The sequence below is a fragment of the Sylvia atricapilla genome, chromosome 4, assembly GCF_009819655.1.
Source record: "Sylvia atricapilla isolate bSylAtr1 chromosome 4, bSylAtr1.pri, whole genome shotgun sequence".
NCBI classification, from domain to species: Eukaryota; Metazoa; Chordata; class Aves; order Passeriformes; family Sylviidae; genus Sylvia; species Sylvia atricapilla.
The window spans coordinates 25,795,458-25,815,779 of record NC_089143.1 but is presented as its reverse complement, the minus strand read 5'-3'; the positions used below and the strand labels follow the sequence as shown (position 1 = coordinate 25,815,779).

The 20,322-nt window shown below is 43.4% G+C and overlaps 1 protein-coding gene across 4 annotated transcripts in view; it reads right to left on the bottom strand.

The window, feature by feature from the left end:
- REEP1 (receptor accessory protein 1) overlaps positions 1-20,322 on the bottom strand; it is a 68,082-nt gene that overhangs the window by 18,149 nt on the left and 29,611 nt on the right. For 3 of the 4 annotated variants that reach the window (XM_066317327.1, XM_066317329.1, XM_066317331.1), the window contains exons 3-7: positions 19,602-19,678; positions 17,651-17,771; positions 15,997-16,110; positions 9,072-9,122; positions 3,252-3,420 (exon numbers count right to left, since the gene is read on the bottom strand). In XM_066317327.1, the coding sequence (XP_066173424.1) occupies positions 3,252-3,420; positions 9,072-9,122; positions 15,997-16,110; positions 17,651-17,771; positions 19,602-19,678 (532 nt within the window). The remainder of the gene's footprint in view (positions 1-3,251; positions 3,421-9,071; positions 9,123-15,996; positions 16,111-17,650; positions 17,772-19,601; positions 19,679-20,322) is intronic. The other variant, XM_066317328.1, reaches the window with a different exon arrangement.

Sequence of the window (20,322 nt, the reverse complement as noted above, 5' to 3'; positions counted from 1 at the left end):
GACCATAACCTTTAAGTCCTGCCCTCAGCTAATTCCTTTAATTAGTGTGGTCACAAAGAGATCAAGGAGCAGGAACAATTCTAGCTGGCAGCAGTCAAGGACAATCAACATAAGCCTTCTTTGAATTATATAAAACCTTTGTTTTTGTTTTGGGAATCATTATCCTCCTATTTTAAGGTTTCTCTTAAAGCACCAGGAATAAAACACTTGCAAAAGGAAAGGGTAAGATGTTTCCTTTTTTGTCAGTTCTTTTTTTAATGTTGCTAACATAATTGTGGATTGGCAGGGAGAGTAGGATGGAAGGGAAGAAGAGAGGGAAACATCTCTAAACAGCAAAAAAAACCCTCAAAACAAAAATATCTACCTGAAGTCTTCTTAGGATGACAGGTCGCTGATGTAAAAGGTGATAGAGCATCAGGAAAATAGAAGCAGGTTCTGTAATTCTTAAGAAAAGTTGGCTAATTTAAATGTCAACACCCTCATGCCAAACACACAGTCATTTTTGCTGACTCCACCTGATGTCACACGGACTATGTCCCACTATTTTTAAAGCACGAAAAAAAAATAGGAGTTCAATGTTTCTGTGAAGCAGTGGGGACATCTGACAGGGACCTTTATGTCATCTGAGGGCTTAGAGAAAGGAGAAAGAGCTGAGTGTCTGCTGTTCTGTAGTGACTGCTCAGGTACATTCTCACACATGGCTATATTACATCTATATACAGCACACTAATGGGCAGAGGCAAATTCTGTCTATCCCTTGCTTATGTCCAGCTCTCCAACTAAACAAATACGAAATCTAGAATGATGGAATTACATCTGGGTTTAGTGTGCCTAGAGCAGTGTCATCTCAACAGAATAAGGCCCTCAGGATGTGACACAGTTTGGTTGACACATCACAGTCTTACATACACACATGACAGCTGACTCTGGTCAATTCTTCCCCTCCAGACATTTTGACTACATACAGAATGGTGCCCAAATGAAATAGCACAAGGACTGGAGAGATCAAAACTGTGTCTTTCACTTAATGTGATTAAAAGTGGGAGCAAAGCTCGTGGCTGGAGTCTCCCACCATCTGCAAGAGGAGTCTGTTCATATTCTCTGCAGGTAGAGAATTAGGCAACTCAGTGAAATCACCATGTGAGATGGGACAGAGAGACGTGTCTTGGGTTTTGTAACCAAAAAGAGTTTATTCTAGTCCATCTGTTGAAACGCTGTTGGGGAGATGTTTTCTTTATCTGTTGTAACTCCAGAAGGGAGGGGGTAACTGCCTTTCTGATAACAAGCCAGCTGTTAAAACCAGGTGGGGCATTGTTTCTTATCTCTTCTCAGTCTTCCACTACCCCCATGGGGATATCTTCTGTTAATGGACCATTAAAGCTCACCAATGACATGACACATTACATCATACTATTGTAAGATGCTCTACCCAGGGAGGAGGAGCCAAACCATCTTCAACTAGATAAAAAGGAGCCACAAGTGTCACCAGACAGCCAGTGTTCCCACGGGACTCCCAAAGGAAGACTGGACCCATCTCTGGACCCTTGGCTCCACAGGATCATCTCTACTTCCAATAGGACCACATCTGCCACTCCAGGAGGGCTTATTTTAGACTATTTTTAACACCCTGACCAACAGGGTGTCAGGTTGTATTTCTGACTCTGTCAGGGTTTTCTAGGATTTCTTGTTTGTTTGTTTGCTTGCTTATTCTTCTGTACTACAACCTTTATATTTTTTTTAAATATATCCCTAGTAAAGAACTGTTATATCTATTCCCAAAATCTTTGCCTGACAGCCTTTTAATTGCAAATTTAAAATAATTTGGAAAGGAGGAGGGAGGGGCTTACATTCCAAGGGAGATTACAATCTTCCCTGGAAGATACCTGTCTATCTAAATCAAGACAGAGGTCTTGGAAGATTTTGCAAATTTGTGCAGTTTCCATTAAAAAAAAATTAACCCAAAATCTCAAATTACTTGAATCCAAAAATTTGTGATAAACACTTAGGCTGAATTCAAAAAGTTTATGGACAGTTTTTCAGAGATGCATTCTGAGAGATCCTTGTACACTATGGATAAAAAAACAGACCAAAATAAAAAACTCTTGTGTCTTGAGACACAAGTCAGGGGTTTATGTCAGGTGAGCTGATTTCACTCTCTCAAGAGCAAAACTACAAAGGCTGCTCTACTCAACATGGAATTGAGATAACAAAATTAAGGTTTATTTGTGGCATTATTGATTTTGGTCTAAATATGTGAGTTTTTAAAGACTTTTATATTCTGTGTGTGAACATGTCATTTTCAGATTGATTACTTCAAGAGAAGTGTACACAAGACCTTATATAGAGATAAGAATAAAACCACTGTGCACCAACATTTCAGTTTACCCATAAAGAAAACGTATTCAACAGACAATGTTAAAAAAAAAAAAGAAGTTTGGTTTACAGAATTTGTAAAAGGCTTGAAGGATATTCTTTAAGAAGGATGAGACAAGACATTTCTAATACCATTCCAAAACTAAAGCAAATTAGTAGGGGTAGCAACTACCCAGGGTTGAAAGATTGCAAGTGTTTGCACAAACCTCAACACACACAAGCTGAATTTCTGACTTGCCTGCATATGTTTCACAAGCTACCAAGTGCAACACGCCTGCAACTTTCCACGGCTTCTCATCACAGCACTGAAGCTGAGTGATCTTTGGTGGTGTGTGGGAATCCCAGAAGCCATCTGGAACCACCTGCTTGGGATAACCCTCCATATCTCAATTTTTGAGATCTAATCTGCAAAGCTATCTCCAATTAAATGTTTTGGAATTGGACTCAAAAAGATATTTTTACCCAAGCTTGACATAAATTTTTTAACTGAATCCTCAGGAATGGACTTACAGCATGATATTTCTCCCCTTTGTTCTTTCAGAATTAACAAACAAACCATTACCCTTAGGAGACACAGTTTTTTCTGCATGGCTTGCAGCCCCCAGCAAAGCTTTCCAGCTCAGGTTGCAAAGACTGAGTCTGGCTTCTCTGCATGCTCAAGTCCCATCCTTGGTATTAGGCAGGAATAGTAACCATCAAATGATGATACTGCTTTTTTTCTCCTAAGTGCCAAGAGACTCAATAGCATGTATGTCCTGGACATTTTGGTATGTGCTGCCTGCAATGTTTGTTTCTCTCTGTTCCTGCCAAGGGCATGACTTCATTGAACAGTGTAATATTCCAGACAACACAATACTGAAAATAACACTGGCACTTACCTGAGCTGCCAGTGCCTTCTGATGCACTTCTGGATGGTTTTGGGTGGCTCTGTTTGCTACTTGTTCGTACAGTGACTGAAGGAGGAACAGTGCTGCTGCTGTCTCCACGAATCGTTGAGAGGTCCTGCATGCTAAAGCTCCGTAGCCTCTCAGACAGGGCTCCCTGTCCCTAGTTAAACAAGCAAGTAAATAACACAGAGTTAGATTCGACACTTTGAGACTTTTTTTCTCTCTTGCTCATTGAAATCCATCAGGACAATAGGAGGAGAAAAAAATTGTGTTGTCCAATAACCTAGAGATGGCAAAAAATGTGTTGCTCGAAGTATCATTCCCTCTCTTGGCTCTTCCTTTTGGACTGGTTCTGTGGCACACATCTCTGATTCTTCTTTGCAGTGATCTGAGCACAGAGCAGCCTTGGCCACATGTAAAGGAGCAGAATGTTTCTAGCAGCTTTTCTTCACCAGGAATGAGTCAAACAGATTCTAGGCTTCAGAATCACAATTAAATGGCCTGCATCAAAATAACTCCCTTTTAAAGTTAATCATCTATGATGATATTCACTTGGTCATTCTCAGCTATAATACACAACATTTCCAGAGCACAGAAAATTTGAAATTTTAAAGTAATAAAAAGATACTGTTAAATTCCAAGAAATATAACAATGCTTTTTTTATGCAGCTTAAGGAAGAAATTAACTAATGCAATATTTTTCTTTCTTTTTACACTAATTCTCAATCTGGCAGCAAAGATATTCCTTGGTAAAAGGAATGTAACTGTAAAGGATGGGTTGGTTAAATTACACTTTCCATTAAAACTGCATCCCATCAAAAGGTTGCCTGTAAGTATTCTTTAACCCTCATACTCCACCACAGCCATAAAGTAGGAACACCAGAAAATTCAATCTATACAAAATCATAGAATTTTTGAGCTACATTAAATGACATTCAGACTTTAAGCTACATTAAATGACATTCAGAATATAAATTGCATAACTGATAAAAATTACATTTATGTTTTAACATTTTATTGATGAAGAAGATCTGAAAGATACTTCATAGCACCTAGCCTTGAAAAAAATACTGAAGTAAACACATAGAGCCTGATTCTAACATTCTTTCTGCAACTCTAAATTAGGAAAAACTCAATGGATGCTTTGACTGAGATGAAATCAGAAAGAAGGCAAATAACAGACAGTAAATATTGTCCGAAAAGATGAGGCAACCTGTAGCAATTCACCCACCACTTTCATCTTGACCTGTATTTGACCAGGCAGCACAGCCTGACTGCTGTCAGAGGACTGAGGCTGGACCAGAACATGCCACTGCTCCCTTCTGGGCTGCAGTTGTGAATATTCTGACCCACAGTGCAGGTCAAGGCCAGTGGAGAGTTCACTCTGGTGCTGGCCTGGCAGAAAGAAAGGGCTCATCCTGATTGTTCAACACCACTTCAGAAATCCTGCATGCACAGCAAAGGAAACTCTACCTCATACAAATTCCTCAGCACCTTACTTTTAGAGTGTGTAAGTAGAGAGGGCATCAGAGGCTTATACCTACAGTCACTGTGACAGTCTGCACTTTTTACATTCAAGAAAAGTGACAGACCAGTAACCACACAACTTTTCAGCCTGAAGCTTTTTGTACAAGAAAAACAGATTCAAACTTCCTTCCCAACTCCACATTTAGCTTTCCTGCAGACTATTACAGAGAAGCAGCAGACCTACTTTGCTCTTTCCCACTAGCCTATTCTACTTTAGAAAGTATTTTAAATTGATGGGGCTTCTTTGCTTATATACCAAGACATATTATGTTGCTGATTTTATATACATGGCAGTGGAGTCCTTAGAACTTAGGTTTTGCTAAACTCACCTCTGCCCTCACACTTTCCAGCCTGGCACAAAAGTTGATGCCTGAATTTTGGCTACTCCTGCCAGTGACTAAGCCACTCTTGGAGTATGTTCTCACTCCAGTTAATCCTCTTGGGCCAGTGTAAGCTACATTTACTCTGCAAATGTTACTGGGCTGGTAACTGTAGTTGCCTTGCATGGCCGGTCAGCTGGGTGAGATCTCAGCTGCCCGGAGCCCAGTGCAGTTCTGGATGCGTTTTGGAACTTGCACTGAATTCCTGCACAGACACCCTATTCTCAGTGACTGATTCAAAGCCAACACAAGATATCCTACCCTGCAGCCTGATTACAACAGACAGATCTCCAGTGAGAGCAAGCTGACCATTAAATAATATTTTGCTATTGCAGAATGACTAGGCTAGCAAAGCCAGAGGGTTAGCAACTGATGAACTGTAACTTGAGTGCTGTATTCCTGCCTCACACCCAGCTCAAGTGTCAGCAGGGCTCAGGGTTTCAACCTCCCCCCAACTGCTCTGCTCAGCCAGCTAACCCAAATTCCATTTCATTCCAGCCAGCAATTTATGTATGTGGACATGAGTCAGGTTAGAGACAAGATTCATGCATCAGACCAACCTGGCTGGGAAGATGACACCAACACATTGAAAATGAAGATGTATTAATATTCTTGCACTGCACCTTGTGATATAGAAACACGGAATGATCAAAGGCTCCAGAGAGGGCTTTGAAACAGGGGCCTGATATGTGCCTGTCATCGGTGGGTCTGTTACATCAGCAGGTAATACAGAGCCTTGAGAACAGACTGAAGCAGCTGAGCTAAACAACTTGACTTCCTCCAGGAGAAAAGAACTAAAATTGCCTTTTCTTAATTTCTGCTTTAATTTAACCTGAGTTTCTAACAACACAAATAAAGATTGCTTATCAAACAGATAATAGCAAAATATTACTGTTAGTGTTCCTACCATTCTGTGAAGCAATTTTTCCAAATATCAGAAATGGCAAGAAGAGCAAAGGCCTTGGCTGAGTGAAGGCACTGAACACCTGCAAAAACCTGCAGAGTTCCATTTCTTTTCTTTCCAGTTTCTGTACCTTTGCCCTTTGTAGAAAAAGACTTGATTTACTTGCTCCTGGAATACAGTGTAACACTCACAGTTCTTTCCCAGTAACCACATTTTTACTTGACCCCAAATAGAAACGTGACAGAAAGTAGCACAGAATGGGAAGGGTTCAGAGTAAAATGGAAAATACTGTTTACCAGCCTTTATTTCCCTGCCACATAAGCAGCTGGTGTAATGAAATCACAAACATTTGAAAAGCCAGCATGGTGAGGATTTGCAGAACTATGTTTTAGAAATAAAGATTTTATCAAGATGTGATGTTTATTACTCCACAAAAAGACTGATCATTTATTAGCAACAGAAAATAACAAGTTCATAGCTTTATTTCTCAACAGAATAGATTTAGCACAGCACATGTTTTGGGTTATGTTTTGTTAAAACAATCATGTGGAAGATAAAGAGCAGCTGTTTGGGGGATTTCTGTTTACTGTTGTGGCCATGATCATGCAGATGCTCTTCCAACTGCTATAGACATAGGAGATATCTCAGGAATTTCAGCACAGAGAGAGGATTCAGGTCTTCAAGCTATGCCTACGCTGCAGGCCAGAGGCATGTTTGCAGCAATTCCGCACAGATCTGCCTAGTTTTATCCTAGAGAGTGTGACAGCAGTAACATCATGGCAGTAGCTGTAGTAACACTATTTCACTGTGTCAGCAGAGAAACAGCTCTATGTTATTACACAGCCTTTTGGAAATTGTGACTGGGAGGGCTGTGGGACTAAGGATGACACCACCTCCCTCTCCTCCTCCCTGAACACCAACAATTGCCAGGATGATTGTGCTGGCAGTGTGGGACCTGTGTTTTCAGGACTGTAGTGTACACAAGCATGAAATGGTGCTGGAAAACTGAGCCTTAACTTCTCTAGGCACAAGACTCCCTTCCTGGACTCAACTTCTCATCCAGCTTCTTGCCATCCCTGTGGGCATGGCACTTCTGGTTTTACAGACAGTGAGATTTTGGGGGCCTCAGGTGGGAACATGTGTCTCTCTGTGCCCTGATCACTACGGTGCATCTGTCCCCAAATTCATCTGATCTTGCCCATAAGTGAAGTTACAGCACAAACTGAAAGAGGAGCTCTTCAGGCTTCCTTTGGCTCTTCTTCCTCCAGGATTTACCATCCTCACAGGTTCCCTTTTTACAGGGAAGAGCCAGGGCTCAGTGCTTCTGAATAGGATAAAAAGACAAATACTAAAAAGGACATGGTAATATCACTGCCCAGTCCCTGCTGTCACTTAGTATCAATCTTATTTAGATTCATGACTGCACCAACAATATGAGAGCATTTGCCATCAACACAGGCTGCAAAGATCATTTGTGATTCTAAGTGAAGTTAAAGCTTCCATCCACATGGCATAGTAATTAATCTAAAACTAATTTAAGTATATCTGTCTGATTTGGTCAAAATGACAGCTGTAGTATAGACATTCCTTCCTCACCCACATCTAGCACATTCTCTCCTTTTTCTTTAAAGAATATGACAAAACAGTATTAAGACACTGAAATTCCAGAGCCAGAAACCTGCACACTGCCTTCCTCTTCATGCTGCAGACATCACCATCATCATCTCCAGAAAAAAAACCAACCTCTCTGGGTCCAGGCCCTCTCTGGGTCCAAACACTGATGCAACCAGTATTTGCCTGGGAAGATCAGAAATATTTTTTAAAAACTGGCATCTGCATTGTGACAAGCACTGTAAAAGGCACTCCATCAGAAAGAGCTGGAACTGTCTTAATTCCTTTTACCACTTTATAATGAGTCTCTGCATTCCCATTTGAACTAAAACTTTTTAGAGAGAGATGCATTTAGGAGTCTGGGAAAAACTGGGTTTATATACAATGGAATTATTAATTATAAATACTTCACATATGTAAGTAGCTAAAGCTAAAGTAAATGAAATTAAGCACATAATTTAAAAAATCTGCAGTTTATATAACAGCCTCATTGAATATGATCTAAATATAAACAAATAACAGTATCTAGATTTTATAATTCCTTCAGTCTGAAAATATGAAAAAATTCTGTAAACATTGTTTAGGTTTCAAAACCCCTCTAATACCCACAAATTCCATTTTGCACCTGTGGAAACTATGACACAGCATGACAAATCAGGAACCCAAAACTGCCAAGTCACAAAAGAGAAGCTTTTAATACAATCAGTGTTAATGCAGGATGGCACGTCCTGGCCTTTTGCCTCTTAGGATCAACAGTTAATGGACAAGCAAGGAACACTAAGTCACACTCAGCACACTTCCAGCACAGTACTCAATCTGTTAATGTTCTCCTCTCTTTTTGCTGTAGCTGTGGTTAGTAGTTCTCCTCCACAGATGTCTGCATGCACGTGGCAGCCTCCATCCTGCCAGTGTCCACCACAAGGTGTAGTGCAGGTTCCCAGGATGTCAGTTATGGCTATAACTCACACCTGCCAGAGATCCTTCAAAAGCTCCACTGCAACCCCAACCATCCTCACAGGGATCACAGCAGAGGGAGAGAGGCTCCCTTCATCCATTAGTGAGAACACAACAACAAACACAGCAGCTTGGCCAATGAAGCAGCAATCAGCTTAGTTAAATGAGTGTTCCATGTACAAAGCTCCCTGCCTGGAGCTGGAGTCTCTTTGACTGCCAGCAGAGGACTTGGAAGGCAATTTGCTGATGAGATCAAGGACAGGCTTTTAAAGCTCAGCACGCAGGATCTACCCACTGGAAGCAGACCAGAGAGCATTTGGCCTCAGACCAATCTCAGCAGAAAACAGTTCAAACTAGTCTAACAACTAGTCTAACAACTAGTCTAACAGGGAGCAGACATTAGTTAAGGGTTAGTAAAAGCACTCAGCAGATTACCTGCCCTTTTTTCTGGTCCAAATACAAGTGTAAATGGAGTAGCTGAGAGACCTAGCAAAGGGAAAAGAGAGAGCCATTGTGGCAGCACACATAAAAGCTTTGAGAATAAGACCTATTTGAAGCATAAGTAATCAAGGTGAGACATGAGCATGACACTTGGGCACCATGTGCAGGGACTCACGTATACATAAAAAGCAGAGACACCCACCTGTGGACTACATCTCTGAACATCGGTTCTCCCTTCCTCAGCTTCCCCAGAGAGATGGAGAAACCACTCCATAACCCCAGCAGACAAGGTGTCACCTAACATGTTTTTAAAGACTAAAGCAAATTATAAACACAATGGGCTGCTACTCCACTCCTTGCACTTGATTTATGCTTACCACTGGAGAAATCCCCAGTGTCAGGCCTCATGACTAATTAAGGCACAGGATTATGTGAAGGACACGTGGCAGTCATTTCAGTCCTGGTGACTGACAGTCCTCCTGAGCAGTAGGGTGACTGTGGGGAATTGCTCATGGCAGTGAGCAGGGGTTTGCACACAGAAGCTTCCTCATGTCTGGCTGCAGGCAGGCCCTGAGCAAAAGCATCAGCTTTATGGTCTGAGCACAGGGATGAGTGAAGGAGTAAATTGATTCTGCCACCATATCCTACACAAATATCCTACAAGCAATATCCTTATTTATGGCCAGGGCCTGCATGCCATGCCTAGTCTGAAAGAGCTGCCTGTTTGGAAATGTCAGACAGTAATAAAGACTCAAAGGGAAACCAACGGACATTAATGTTGATGGTGGAAACACAATTTCATCCACCCTTTTTGTTTGCGCAGTTAATTTCCTCTCTGGGGAACTCTTTGTTATTGTTTCTCCCACACTAGTCTCTCTCTATAAATTTATTTTTTAGTTCTGTTGTCCTGTGCACTCAGTGAATGTTGTTTGCTTGTTGGAGACACCAGCCAAACAGCCAACATGAAATAGAAAACTTGAAAGAGTTACCTGGATTGTAACTCAAACAGCATTGGGATTCTATAGATTTGTGAAAAACAGATTCTTAAAGACTTCTGAATAAAAGATGCATCACACATGACAAGAATACTTCACAAAGTACTGTAGTCAGTGGCATGCTACCATATGTTTTAAGAAAGCCATTTGTTGTTCCTTTTTATTGGTGTAAAGTAGCTCCAAGATCTTTGATTTTGGATCCCAAATGGAGATCCTTTTCCCTCTGAAATAACAGTAAAGTGCCCCCAAAGGCTTCTCAAACTGTGACCTCTAAATGACTCCTGACCTCGGCAGCTCTAGGCCATGTTACTGATCAGGGCAGATGACGTGGCCCTCACAGACATGGTGCTAAGCAGATTGGTCAGAACTGTGCTCCTGTATGTTTGCTCAGCAAAGGAGCACTCTCCTTCTGGGCAGTGGGATATAATCATTACAAAGAGGCTTTATCAAGCATCTTAAGGTAAAGGATGCTCTCCACCCCTGGCATCCCTCTCCCAGTACAAGCAGAAGTGCAGTTCTCCACTGTTTTGCAACAAAAGGCAGCATGTCTCTCCAACACAAGTATTTTTCTCCCAGTTTCCACAGTAAATAGGTCTAAAATCACCTGGTCAATTAGGGATTTAAATTTTGATTTTCAGGCAATTGCACTGGCTACACCAGCTGGATACTAGAAATTAATTAAAAGATGCTGTTTGTCTAAAGAGGATAAAGCCTAAATCATGACCAACATTTTACTCTCAGTGTCCCGGTTTAAAACACAGTAAATGTACTAAAAAACTTCCTGATAAATTTCTTGGGCTAAGGGACCCTAAAGTAATGAAGCTATAACCCTCCAGGGGAAGGCAAGCCCAAAGGTGGAAGTAGACATAAATGGAATAGAAATACCAACCCAGACAGGTGGTTTGGGAACTGCTGAGGCTGCACTCCTGAGCATTAGTTAAGCAGGTGGATGCACATCCTGAAACCCTCCTGCCTGAATGCGTACCTGCTCCTTTTAACAATCAGCGCAGTGACTGCTGGCTCCGGCAGCACAGCAAGCCACATCTCCCCACGGATGAAAGGCTCCTGGACTGTTTCTCAGACTTATTAGGCACAAATGGGCTTTTCACTGACACCAGTCATGTGTGCCTTCTCCATCCACCTCATTTATCTTCTCCTGCCAAGGCTCTGTGCCCACTGCCAGCACCACACCATGCCCCACTCCCCTGTGTAAAAGCAGGCACACAGTAGGCAACAGCATCAGCTGCTCTGCCACCTTACCTACAGAAGGGAAGGAGAAAGGCAAGGGAAGGTACATTATCTCTGGAATACACTGGTCTGTTGGCAGTAGGATGTTTTCTCCAAATCTCCTTTGAAAAGCAGAGTTGAGGCTGCAACTTGGGGATGGTTAAGTGGTTGGGAGCAGGGTTTTTCTTCAGTTGGGGAAAGATGTGAGTTTGTTCAGCAGAATTGGTTTGTTCTGGGTAGGGAATAAGGATACATCCAAACAGGATCTTGAAAACCCAGCAGATTAAAAGAGAGAATGAAAGAGCCGGGGGAGAGTGTAAAACCGGTGATGTGTGGGTTGTAGAAAGACAGGAGGCAATGGCAGGGCTGGGCAGGCTTCTGGGAAAGCAAGCAGGGATAGAAGAGTTGGGGACTGGGGACATAGCTAAGCAGCAGGTGGTAGGAGGCTCAGGGTGACAGCTGGAGGATAAGTGCTGGGAGTGTAATGACAGCAAGGGAGTACATAAAAGTGTGCTGGTGAAGGCTAGTGCTGCTTCCAAGCGATTGGAGCCTCTCCTTGCCGCAGCCATGTGTGTCCCAGCTGCTTACACTGAAACCTGACTGGTGGCAATAAGCCCACTTATGCCCAGGATCTATCTGATGGATGCATTGCCTGGCCAAGGCCTTGCAGCAGCCCCATGACTGGGGCTGTAACAGCCCCTGCTGCTGCTGCTCCCTTCTGCTGGGACCCAGAGCAAATGCTTTTTCTGCTTGTTTTCTCTCCACCAAGATGAGCTCGAAAGATGGTGGTGGTCAGTGCCCAGGGCTCTTCAGGAATGGTAATGGCTGAATTAGCTTGAACTAATGGAAAACACACAAAAAGCAGCAGGATTTACTGCCTGGTCATTTAATCCTACCACTTAGGACTGACCCACTTGAAGTCACTATATGTGACAGAATCACCAAGTGATGAGGACAGGATCAGAGCCCCAAATGAGATTATGCTCCTTGGTGGGGATGTGAGCTGTTTGGGGCAGGGAAAACGTGTGTTGAGCACATAACAGGGGTAATAAACCAGATCTTCAACATTCTGTTGGCCTGGTGAGCATTAAAAATAGACTCTGTGGAGAGAGAAAACACCCAAGTGAGCCAGCTGGGCAGACCCAGGGTGTTTGGGACACTGGCAGCTCCTCAGCCTGTAAAATGAACTGGCACAGGTTTGTGCCAGCGTTAGCACAACTGTGGCTTCAAAACAAAACAGAGCAGGGGCAGTGAGCACAAGGAGGGGGAAGGACAAGCTTGCAGTTGGATAACTGAAACCATAGGATATTTAAGGCATAAAAGGAAAAGGGACAGGGGTTCAGGAGATAAGGAAGGTGTGGCTGTGCACAGCTTGCTGCATCTTAGCTTGCAGTAAATATATAAGCAGCAGGCTGTCACACAAAAATGGTAATCAGAGAACCAGATGCATTGTGCTCCACAAATAAAAAGATGATGGATGAACACAATGGATTAAAAAATACGATGAACAAAAAGAATGGATTAAAAAAATATGATGGATGAAAAGAATTAAAAGATGGGCCTTGCCCAAAGATCTTATCATGAATGACAAAAGGCCATGATGGATCACAGCTCAGATAGAAAGGAGAGGACAGGGCTATGCACAGCGTGAGACGTGTTCTCCAGGTATAGAGGCCTTTAGATTTCAGCTAATTTACTGAAAACAGGTCTGTACAGAGTCCCTTGTCAGCCCAGCAGCTCACTGTGTATTGCCACTGCGTGAAGTTGATTTGCAAGGTCTGAGGGGCAATTTCTGCATATAAAAGCGTCTTTTCCTCACCCAGTAATCCAAGTGAAGCAGTAAATAGTCCTCACATTCACTTTCTGGTAAAAGCCATGTTTTCCATGGAAACTGCAGGAGCTCAGTGCTTCTGAATAAATCATCATCTCTGTAGGTCCCAATTTCAATCCAATCCTTTAAAGGTTGAAATCAAATGAACAGCTCACTTTCCCATCTACACTCAACACTTACCACAGATTAGCTGGATACCCTTAAATCTTGGCATTGGGAAAGCCATGATAAGCCTTAAAAATAGTATTCTCTTTCCTCCTTCCCTGGAAACTTCCACCTAAGGACAGCACTGCAGTCTGGTCTGGCATCTGTCTTCTCAAAGTGTTTTCCAGATAATTAGTCTGGAAACATTTAAACTTCTCTCATGCAGGATAATCTGGCTCTGTTATACCTTCTCAAGAGAGCAAGTAAGGGCGTTGACATGTAGTTGACAGCAGCTGAAAACCAGGGCAACAGAAACAGTTCCCACCCCAGCCTGTTGTATCACCTCTCTCTGGGAAACAACTCCCTCCACAGCAGCAGGGACAGCTACAGGGGGACAGGTCCACACTTGCCCAATCACATCCTGAATACCTGAGGAACCCCAGCTCAGCACTTCTGCACTGCCACACAGCAGGTTGTAATTCACTCCAGGCAGCTCTCCCTGCCAGCACAGCGGCACATTCCGTCTCAGAAGAGCAAGGGACAGAAGCTGCTTTTAACTATTCCTGGATCTTACACTGGGAATGGACTGGGGTGTAGTTCCATGAACAGCACAGCTGATCTGTCTGCTTCCCAACACCACGAAGGGATGATCTTGCTTTCCTTTCCTCTGGCCATGCTCCTCAAAATATTCCCTTTCCCTGTGCTGGCTCAGGCACTCAAGACATATTTGTGGGCTCAAAAGAAGATACCCCTTTCTTTTTCTTTCAGGACTGACTTTCTGATAGATTAGAGATAACCTGAGGAGGTCCAAAATACTGGTGCACACTGCGAGCTGGAGCATTACTCCATTTTGGAGGAGGAGAGTTGTCAGATAGGCTCATGCTCTCTGTTGGATCTGCACCCTGAGGCACACAGAAACAAGCAACTTGCTGGAGGCCACAAGCCAAAGCAGTGAAAGAAGCCGGGGTCCTATTTTTTTCTCATACATTCAGAGGAATTTAAACGTCAAGGCTGAAGAAAACACTTGAACAGTCTTCGTTTTGTTGTAAAAATCAATCAATCTATTCAATAAGAATCTCTCAATCTTATTAACAAATCATTTTCCCCTCCCCAAAGTAGAGTGCAGGAAAGACTCTTCTGTTGCATTTACAGGTTGCAATATCTTAACAGTTTTCTCTCAAGTTATGTTGGCAGATGTGCAGTACAATAATACCACGAGTCACAGTTGTTTTCTTCTACCAGAGAATGGGCAGTTTCTTTAACTCTGAAAAACAACAGTTTCCTTGTACCATGGAGACTCTTCCCTCTTTTCCCCATTGCCACTGGAACCACATTTCAAGGCAGAGAGATTCTTAAGAAAAACGCCAGAAAAGTGGAACAGTGAGAAGGAAAACTGTGGTGCTGACTGTTCATTCTAGTTGAACAGCTGATGCAGACAGTGTTGCAGTCCTGATGGAGGAGCAGGTTGGCAGTGTGGGTTTGGGTTACTGTTGAGCTTCTCATATTCAGGAGCTACCTAGAGAGCAGACAGAATTCCTTCGGGATTCACACATAGTTTCTCACTGTGTCCTAAAAACAGCTCTAGCACTGACAGTCTGCAGCACCTTGTAGGAAGGGGCTCGGAGCAAAGGCAGTGCTGCAAAACTGGCATTCCTAGAGCCTGTTTATGTCCCCAGTGTGACTTCTTCAGGCTTACATGGCAGCAGCAAAAGTGTTAAGTGTCCTGGAGGCATCATAAAAATGTTATTTCTTTGGGCATACGATACACCGCACTGCACTGGCTCCATGTTTATCCCAGGTTTCAGTCCAGATTTGGTTTATCTCACAGTCCCTGTGTTAGAAGAGTCTCCCTACTGAAGAACAACATTTCAGAAGACAGGCCTGACAACATAGTCTGCACAATGTTAAGCAGAGAAAAGGGAGACGATTTTTAGGTTTAGCATATCCTTGTGATCCCATGAGCATGGCACATCCTTTGGGCTTCCCCCTTCTATAATACCTTGCATTCAACAGGCTTTATGGTATTTGGCCTCCAAGGATGCATTATGCATTTTTGCAGGAAAATACGCCAAGACATACCGAAGTAATAATGTGCCTGAGGTCATAGGAAAAGCATTTGCCAGAGGAAAATAACTTCCTTCAACTCCCATTCTCTTGTTGTTCCTACTACCAGTATCCTCCTGGTCCATATGTTTCTAACTATCCTTTTGCAACAGGCACAGTAGCCAAGCCTCACCCCCAAAACACACTGTGCACATTGACTCTAAGCCATGATAGCCCACGGCCAGAAGGCAGGACCCTAAAATGCAGTTATCAAGTCCCTGCAGCTTTTATACAAGAAAAGGAACAACAGATAACAATCATTTTCTGGGTTTGGCTCTAAGCCAGAAAGAGAGTATAGGATACACCCGTTCAGATGAAACTCCTCATCCAATCTCTACTTGTCCTCCAAAAGCAGCTAATGGCACTTCCCATTCACTCTTATATAAAATCTCTACAAAGAACTATATACTAGTTATGTTATGTGTATGCCTTGCAGAAGAACTTTTAGCCATCATGGACTTCATCTTCTTTCCTGTAACTACACAAAATTATGGGTCACTATACAAAATAATGAGAGAATCCCTATCCCCCCCATCTCTCTCCCTCCACACTGCCGCTGCTGCTGGTGATGGATGTAGATAAGATGTTAATGAGTCACCATCCTGACCTGCACCTTTACCTTTGAAGCTGCCATGACGGCTGCTGTGGCTGCAACGTTCAGTCCCCGCTTCCCAAAGTGCACAAGGGCATCGTAGCTCCGGTCTTTTGCCTGGATGAGGCAGTCATCGATCTCCTGTCAGAGCAGAAAACAAAACAAACAGTTAAAAAAGCACAAGAAGGACAAGTTCAGGCTTATGCTGCCAGCCTGACTCTTGGAAGAGTAAGGTCATTTTTTAAGGAGTTAGATGTCCTCCGTTTCCCCCACTGTGGCTGGAAAGAAGTACACAGACAGCATGTGCAAAGAGGATAAGTTTGCTGGGGGGCAGTAACTCCCATTGCAGGGTTTGGGAACTCTTCATTCCACAAATGGAAGATTGGGACCCAAAGCCGGGGTCCTAAAAGCAAGAGAAATCTGCCTGAGCAACATGGACCGATAGCCATTTGCAAACCATGCGCTCCAAAGACAAATGGGATTGCTTCATAGCTAAAAATAATCATATGATGACACTGGGCAGCTGAAGCTGCACTGCCTTGTGTCTAGGACAGGTGGCCTCAGAAATATCTGGGATATCTCTGCACATCACAGCAGTGCCCAGCTTCAGATGCCCATGGAATTGGTAGGCCCAGAGCTTCTGGACTTTGATGCTGCTTAATAAAACAGTTAGGGAGGTTCCTGCCCTTACTCTCCCTCCCTCAGGACACTGGCGTCTGGATGATAATGATAGCATTGACTTCTAGTACTCAGCTGGTGGATGTGCTGGGTTAGTAGGGACTGGAGGCTGTGAGGAGTTGCTGGCTGCTCTCCCTATTCCCCGTAGGTAAGAGGTGACAGCTCAGAATTGCATGAGCCCTACTTGAGAGAAGCACAAGCAAGGGGAAGCAGAGACAGGGGACTGATTCCCACTGTCCTTCTTGGACAGGACTGAGATCCAACTACTCCTTCACTGCCTGTGGCAAAATGGAGAGCTTTCATTTCCAAGTTACCAGTGCAGGAAACTGTTACTCAGCAGTTTGCGTGTTGGTATGTGACAATAGCTGGTTTTGGTCCGTTTATTCACATGAGCCAAATGGATCTGCCTGACAGTGCCTCATTCACAGCCACAGGAATCTCCTGGGCAGGCAAATGATCCAAGTTGTAATGACCCCCTCCCAAAATTAGTATCTTTAATTTGAGCAAGACATTTTTTAACCTAGGACCTTAACACACTACGTGCCTTTTTCGCCACTACATAGCATATGCTTGCTAAGCCCATTTTAGACTGCCTGGGCTATTTGTCTCATCACTGTACAATGTTTTAGGCAGAGCTGGGAACAAAGTTGAAGAGTCTTGGCTGCCAGACCGAGTTTCTCTATTTGTTACATCCAGCCACAACAGAGTACTCCAGCTATAGCCACTCAGTACATGCAAAGCAGCTCAGGAGGTATTTTTATCCCACTCCCTCCCAACTTCTCAACTGCACAAAGATGAGTTAATAAGTGTGAGTGCACTGAATAGATGCCAGTATTTAAAACACAACAACCACAAAAAACAAAAACACCAACCAAAAGCTGGGAGTCAAATGGTAAAGGAAGAGAATTGGCAACTCCCAATCCTTCCACAAAAATGAATGATACAGGGACTGGATAAACACAACATAGTTCCACCCAGAGAGGACCCAGGCACCTGCGATTACCTTTTCTTTTGAAGACAGTGTTGGATGGACAAATTTCCTGTACAGGAGGCTGGAGCCTTTTGTGTATGGAGACAGCAGCCAAGCTACAAAAGCTATTTTGAGTTCATAATAGAATGGAAACCTAGAAGAAAAAGAGGGTTACTGTCTACTCCCACTTTAACCACTGCCCTTTAAGTAGAGATGCTCAGCACAGGTAGGGATTTGCCAGCCTGCTCAAGGCAGCTTTTGCTTTCCAAAAGATCTAAAGATTACAATGTATTGACTCAGTTTTGAACACATCTCAATGACGCATGTGGGTGAATCTTTACTTGGTTATTAGAACCATTATTTAATGGTCTGGAAGATACTCTGATGTGTGATAAGAGAAGCTTTCTATATGCAACGATCACAGGTGCTGCCTTCACAGTATCCCCAGTCATTGTGAGAAAGCAAAGACCAAACCAGCAAACCAATACTTCATTGATATATTTATGCACTTTCCATCTCTCTGCCTCTCAGCTTTTAAGCTAACAATTGCATGTCTGAAATTGAAATACAAGAACCTTTGTTGTCCAAGCAACATAAAGGTGTAGATCCACGCTGACTTTCAGGTAGGGCTGCAAAACATGGAGGACTTTAGCAACAGGACATGCTTTAGCTGTAACAAGCAGCCAGGGACATCCTGAGATTAAATTATCCAGACTCTTTTCTGGAGGCCAAAGCCCAGAGCTCAAGACTGGCCACCCAACAGCATCCTCATTTTGGCAGGCATGTTGCTGCCAGCAGTGTGATGAACAATTGTTAACCTTTGCAAGCAAGAGCAGTGCAGAGACCTGCTGTGGACCAGCCCAGCTGGACCCAGACAGGCTCCTGCTGTGCCAGAGAGTGCTGTCACTGAGCTAGCCAGCACCCAGGTCTGACCCACTGTGGGCCTCTGCAATGCTCTACTCTGAGAATGGATGTGCCAGGTTGACCTCCCACCTCACAGAGGATCTCTACAGCACACTTGATTCCACAGGCTGGATAAGCCCTCTGCCATTTCTCCTGACAGACCCACATAATTCATCCTCTGACAAAAACAAAGCTCCAGATGAACACAGGAGAGGTAGATCTGCATGCAAATTAGATAGATAATACTGTCTTTTATCTCCTTTTCAATAGATCTGACGTGTTGCCAAGTTCTTCCAATTTCCTTCATCTAGAGGACTGACAAAAGGCATGCAGTGCTATGCAGGAACAGGCTGTAAGGGCCATGCACTACAGTTAAATTTTCATCCTAAAGTCTACTATTCTCACTGGTTTCTGGTAGAAAGGCCTTATTATAAAGGGAAACCAAGCAGTTTGCAAACACTTCCAAACCAAAAGGAGCTGAATGTGACAATTGGGCATTTATGTGCTCTCATTCTGACAAAAATCACCAGGAATCCTTCCACCGACACCAGAGAGCCACATCAGTGGGGGCTGCCACTGTCCTCCATCAAAACAGAAACCTGGCCTAACCAGGAATATGTCTGCCAAAACATCCCAGGAACAACCACCCACACAGCAATCTATAAAGTCTTGTGCTGCAGAACTGTTTGTGCCTGATCCGCAGTCAGTGTATTTACTGTAGGATACAGTCAGGCAAGTCTAAAACTCTGCCTGTAGCTAAATCAACTGTTATTTATGTGATGACCTCTGCAAGCATTCAGCTGGGCAGTCAGCTGTGCCTCTCTGACAGGCAGGGCCTGAGACTCCAGTAATGATTTCCTACTAATGAGATACCACTGAGCCTTTCCATTTCTTCCTTGTTTTTCCTGTGACAGCACTGAGAAAGGAAGCATGTCTCCTGCAGACAAAAACCCTCTATGCACTTGAAGCTGCTGAACCCCTGTACAGGAGTTAGTGCACCTTTGTGTGCCTTTTTTCCCCTTGTAAACATTCCATTTTCTTTTCATCTCATGCCAAAGAGCCTCTCTCCTCTGGTGCTTACCAGCAAAGAAAGATATCCGTGAATGTCTCTGCTGTCGTGAAGAGTGCGAATATGATCCAGTACATCATCCATTTGACCTGGTAAACAAAAACAGTCTCAAACTATCTCTTACAGGCACAAGTGCACAGAATAACTCTCACAGGAAAAGAAAACTCTTACCCCCTCACCCTCCCCACTGTGTATTTAGCAATTACTGTGGACTTGAAGGTGCCAGTTTGCCCCACTTAAGCACATAACACGTGTCAGATTTACACAGCCCTTAGGAAGGTGACTGTGGCCTTTTAGGACTGGTCTCAGGAAAAGAACAGTCTGACTGTGTCCTTACACAAACTTCACTGGCCAGTAGAGCATGACAGCCCTGTCCCAGAGCATTAAAAATCTAGCTTGGCTTATGTTAATAGCAAATGTTAAAATAAGGTTGTTGGCCAAACTCCAGTTAAGACAAAATGTCATTACTTACATAATACCTACAGCCAGGAAAAGGTAAAGAGGTAACTGCCCATCCCATAATTCAGGGTTCAGGAGTACCATCAACTCACCACAACTTACTGACTCAGTGGGCAGTCCTGGAGTGGCTGTGCCTGCTCCCACCCACACCCACTGCAGTGACAAGGGCAAGAGTTTAAATCCCTTGCCTGGGGCTTAGGGGAAAGTGTTTTATCTCACACTGGTAGTGAGAGCATGTGCAGTGCTGTCTCTGTTCAGCTAGGGAAACTCCACT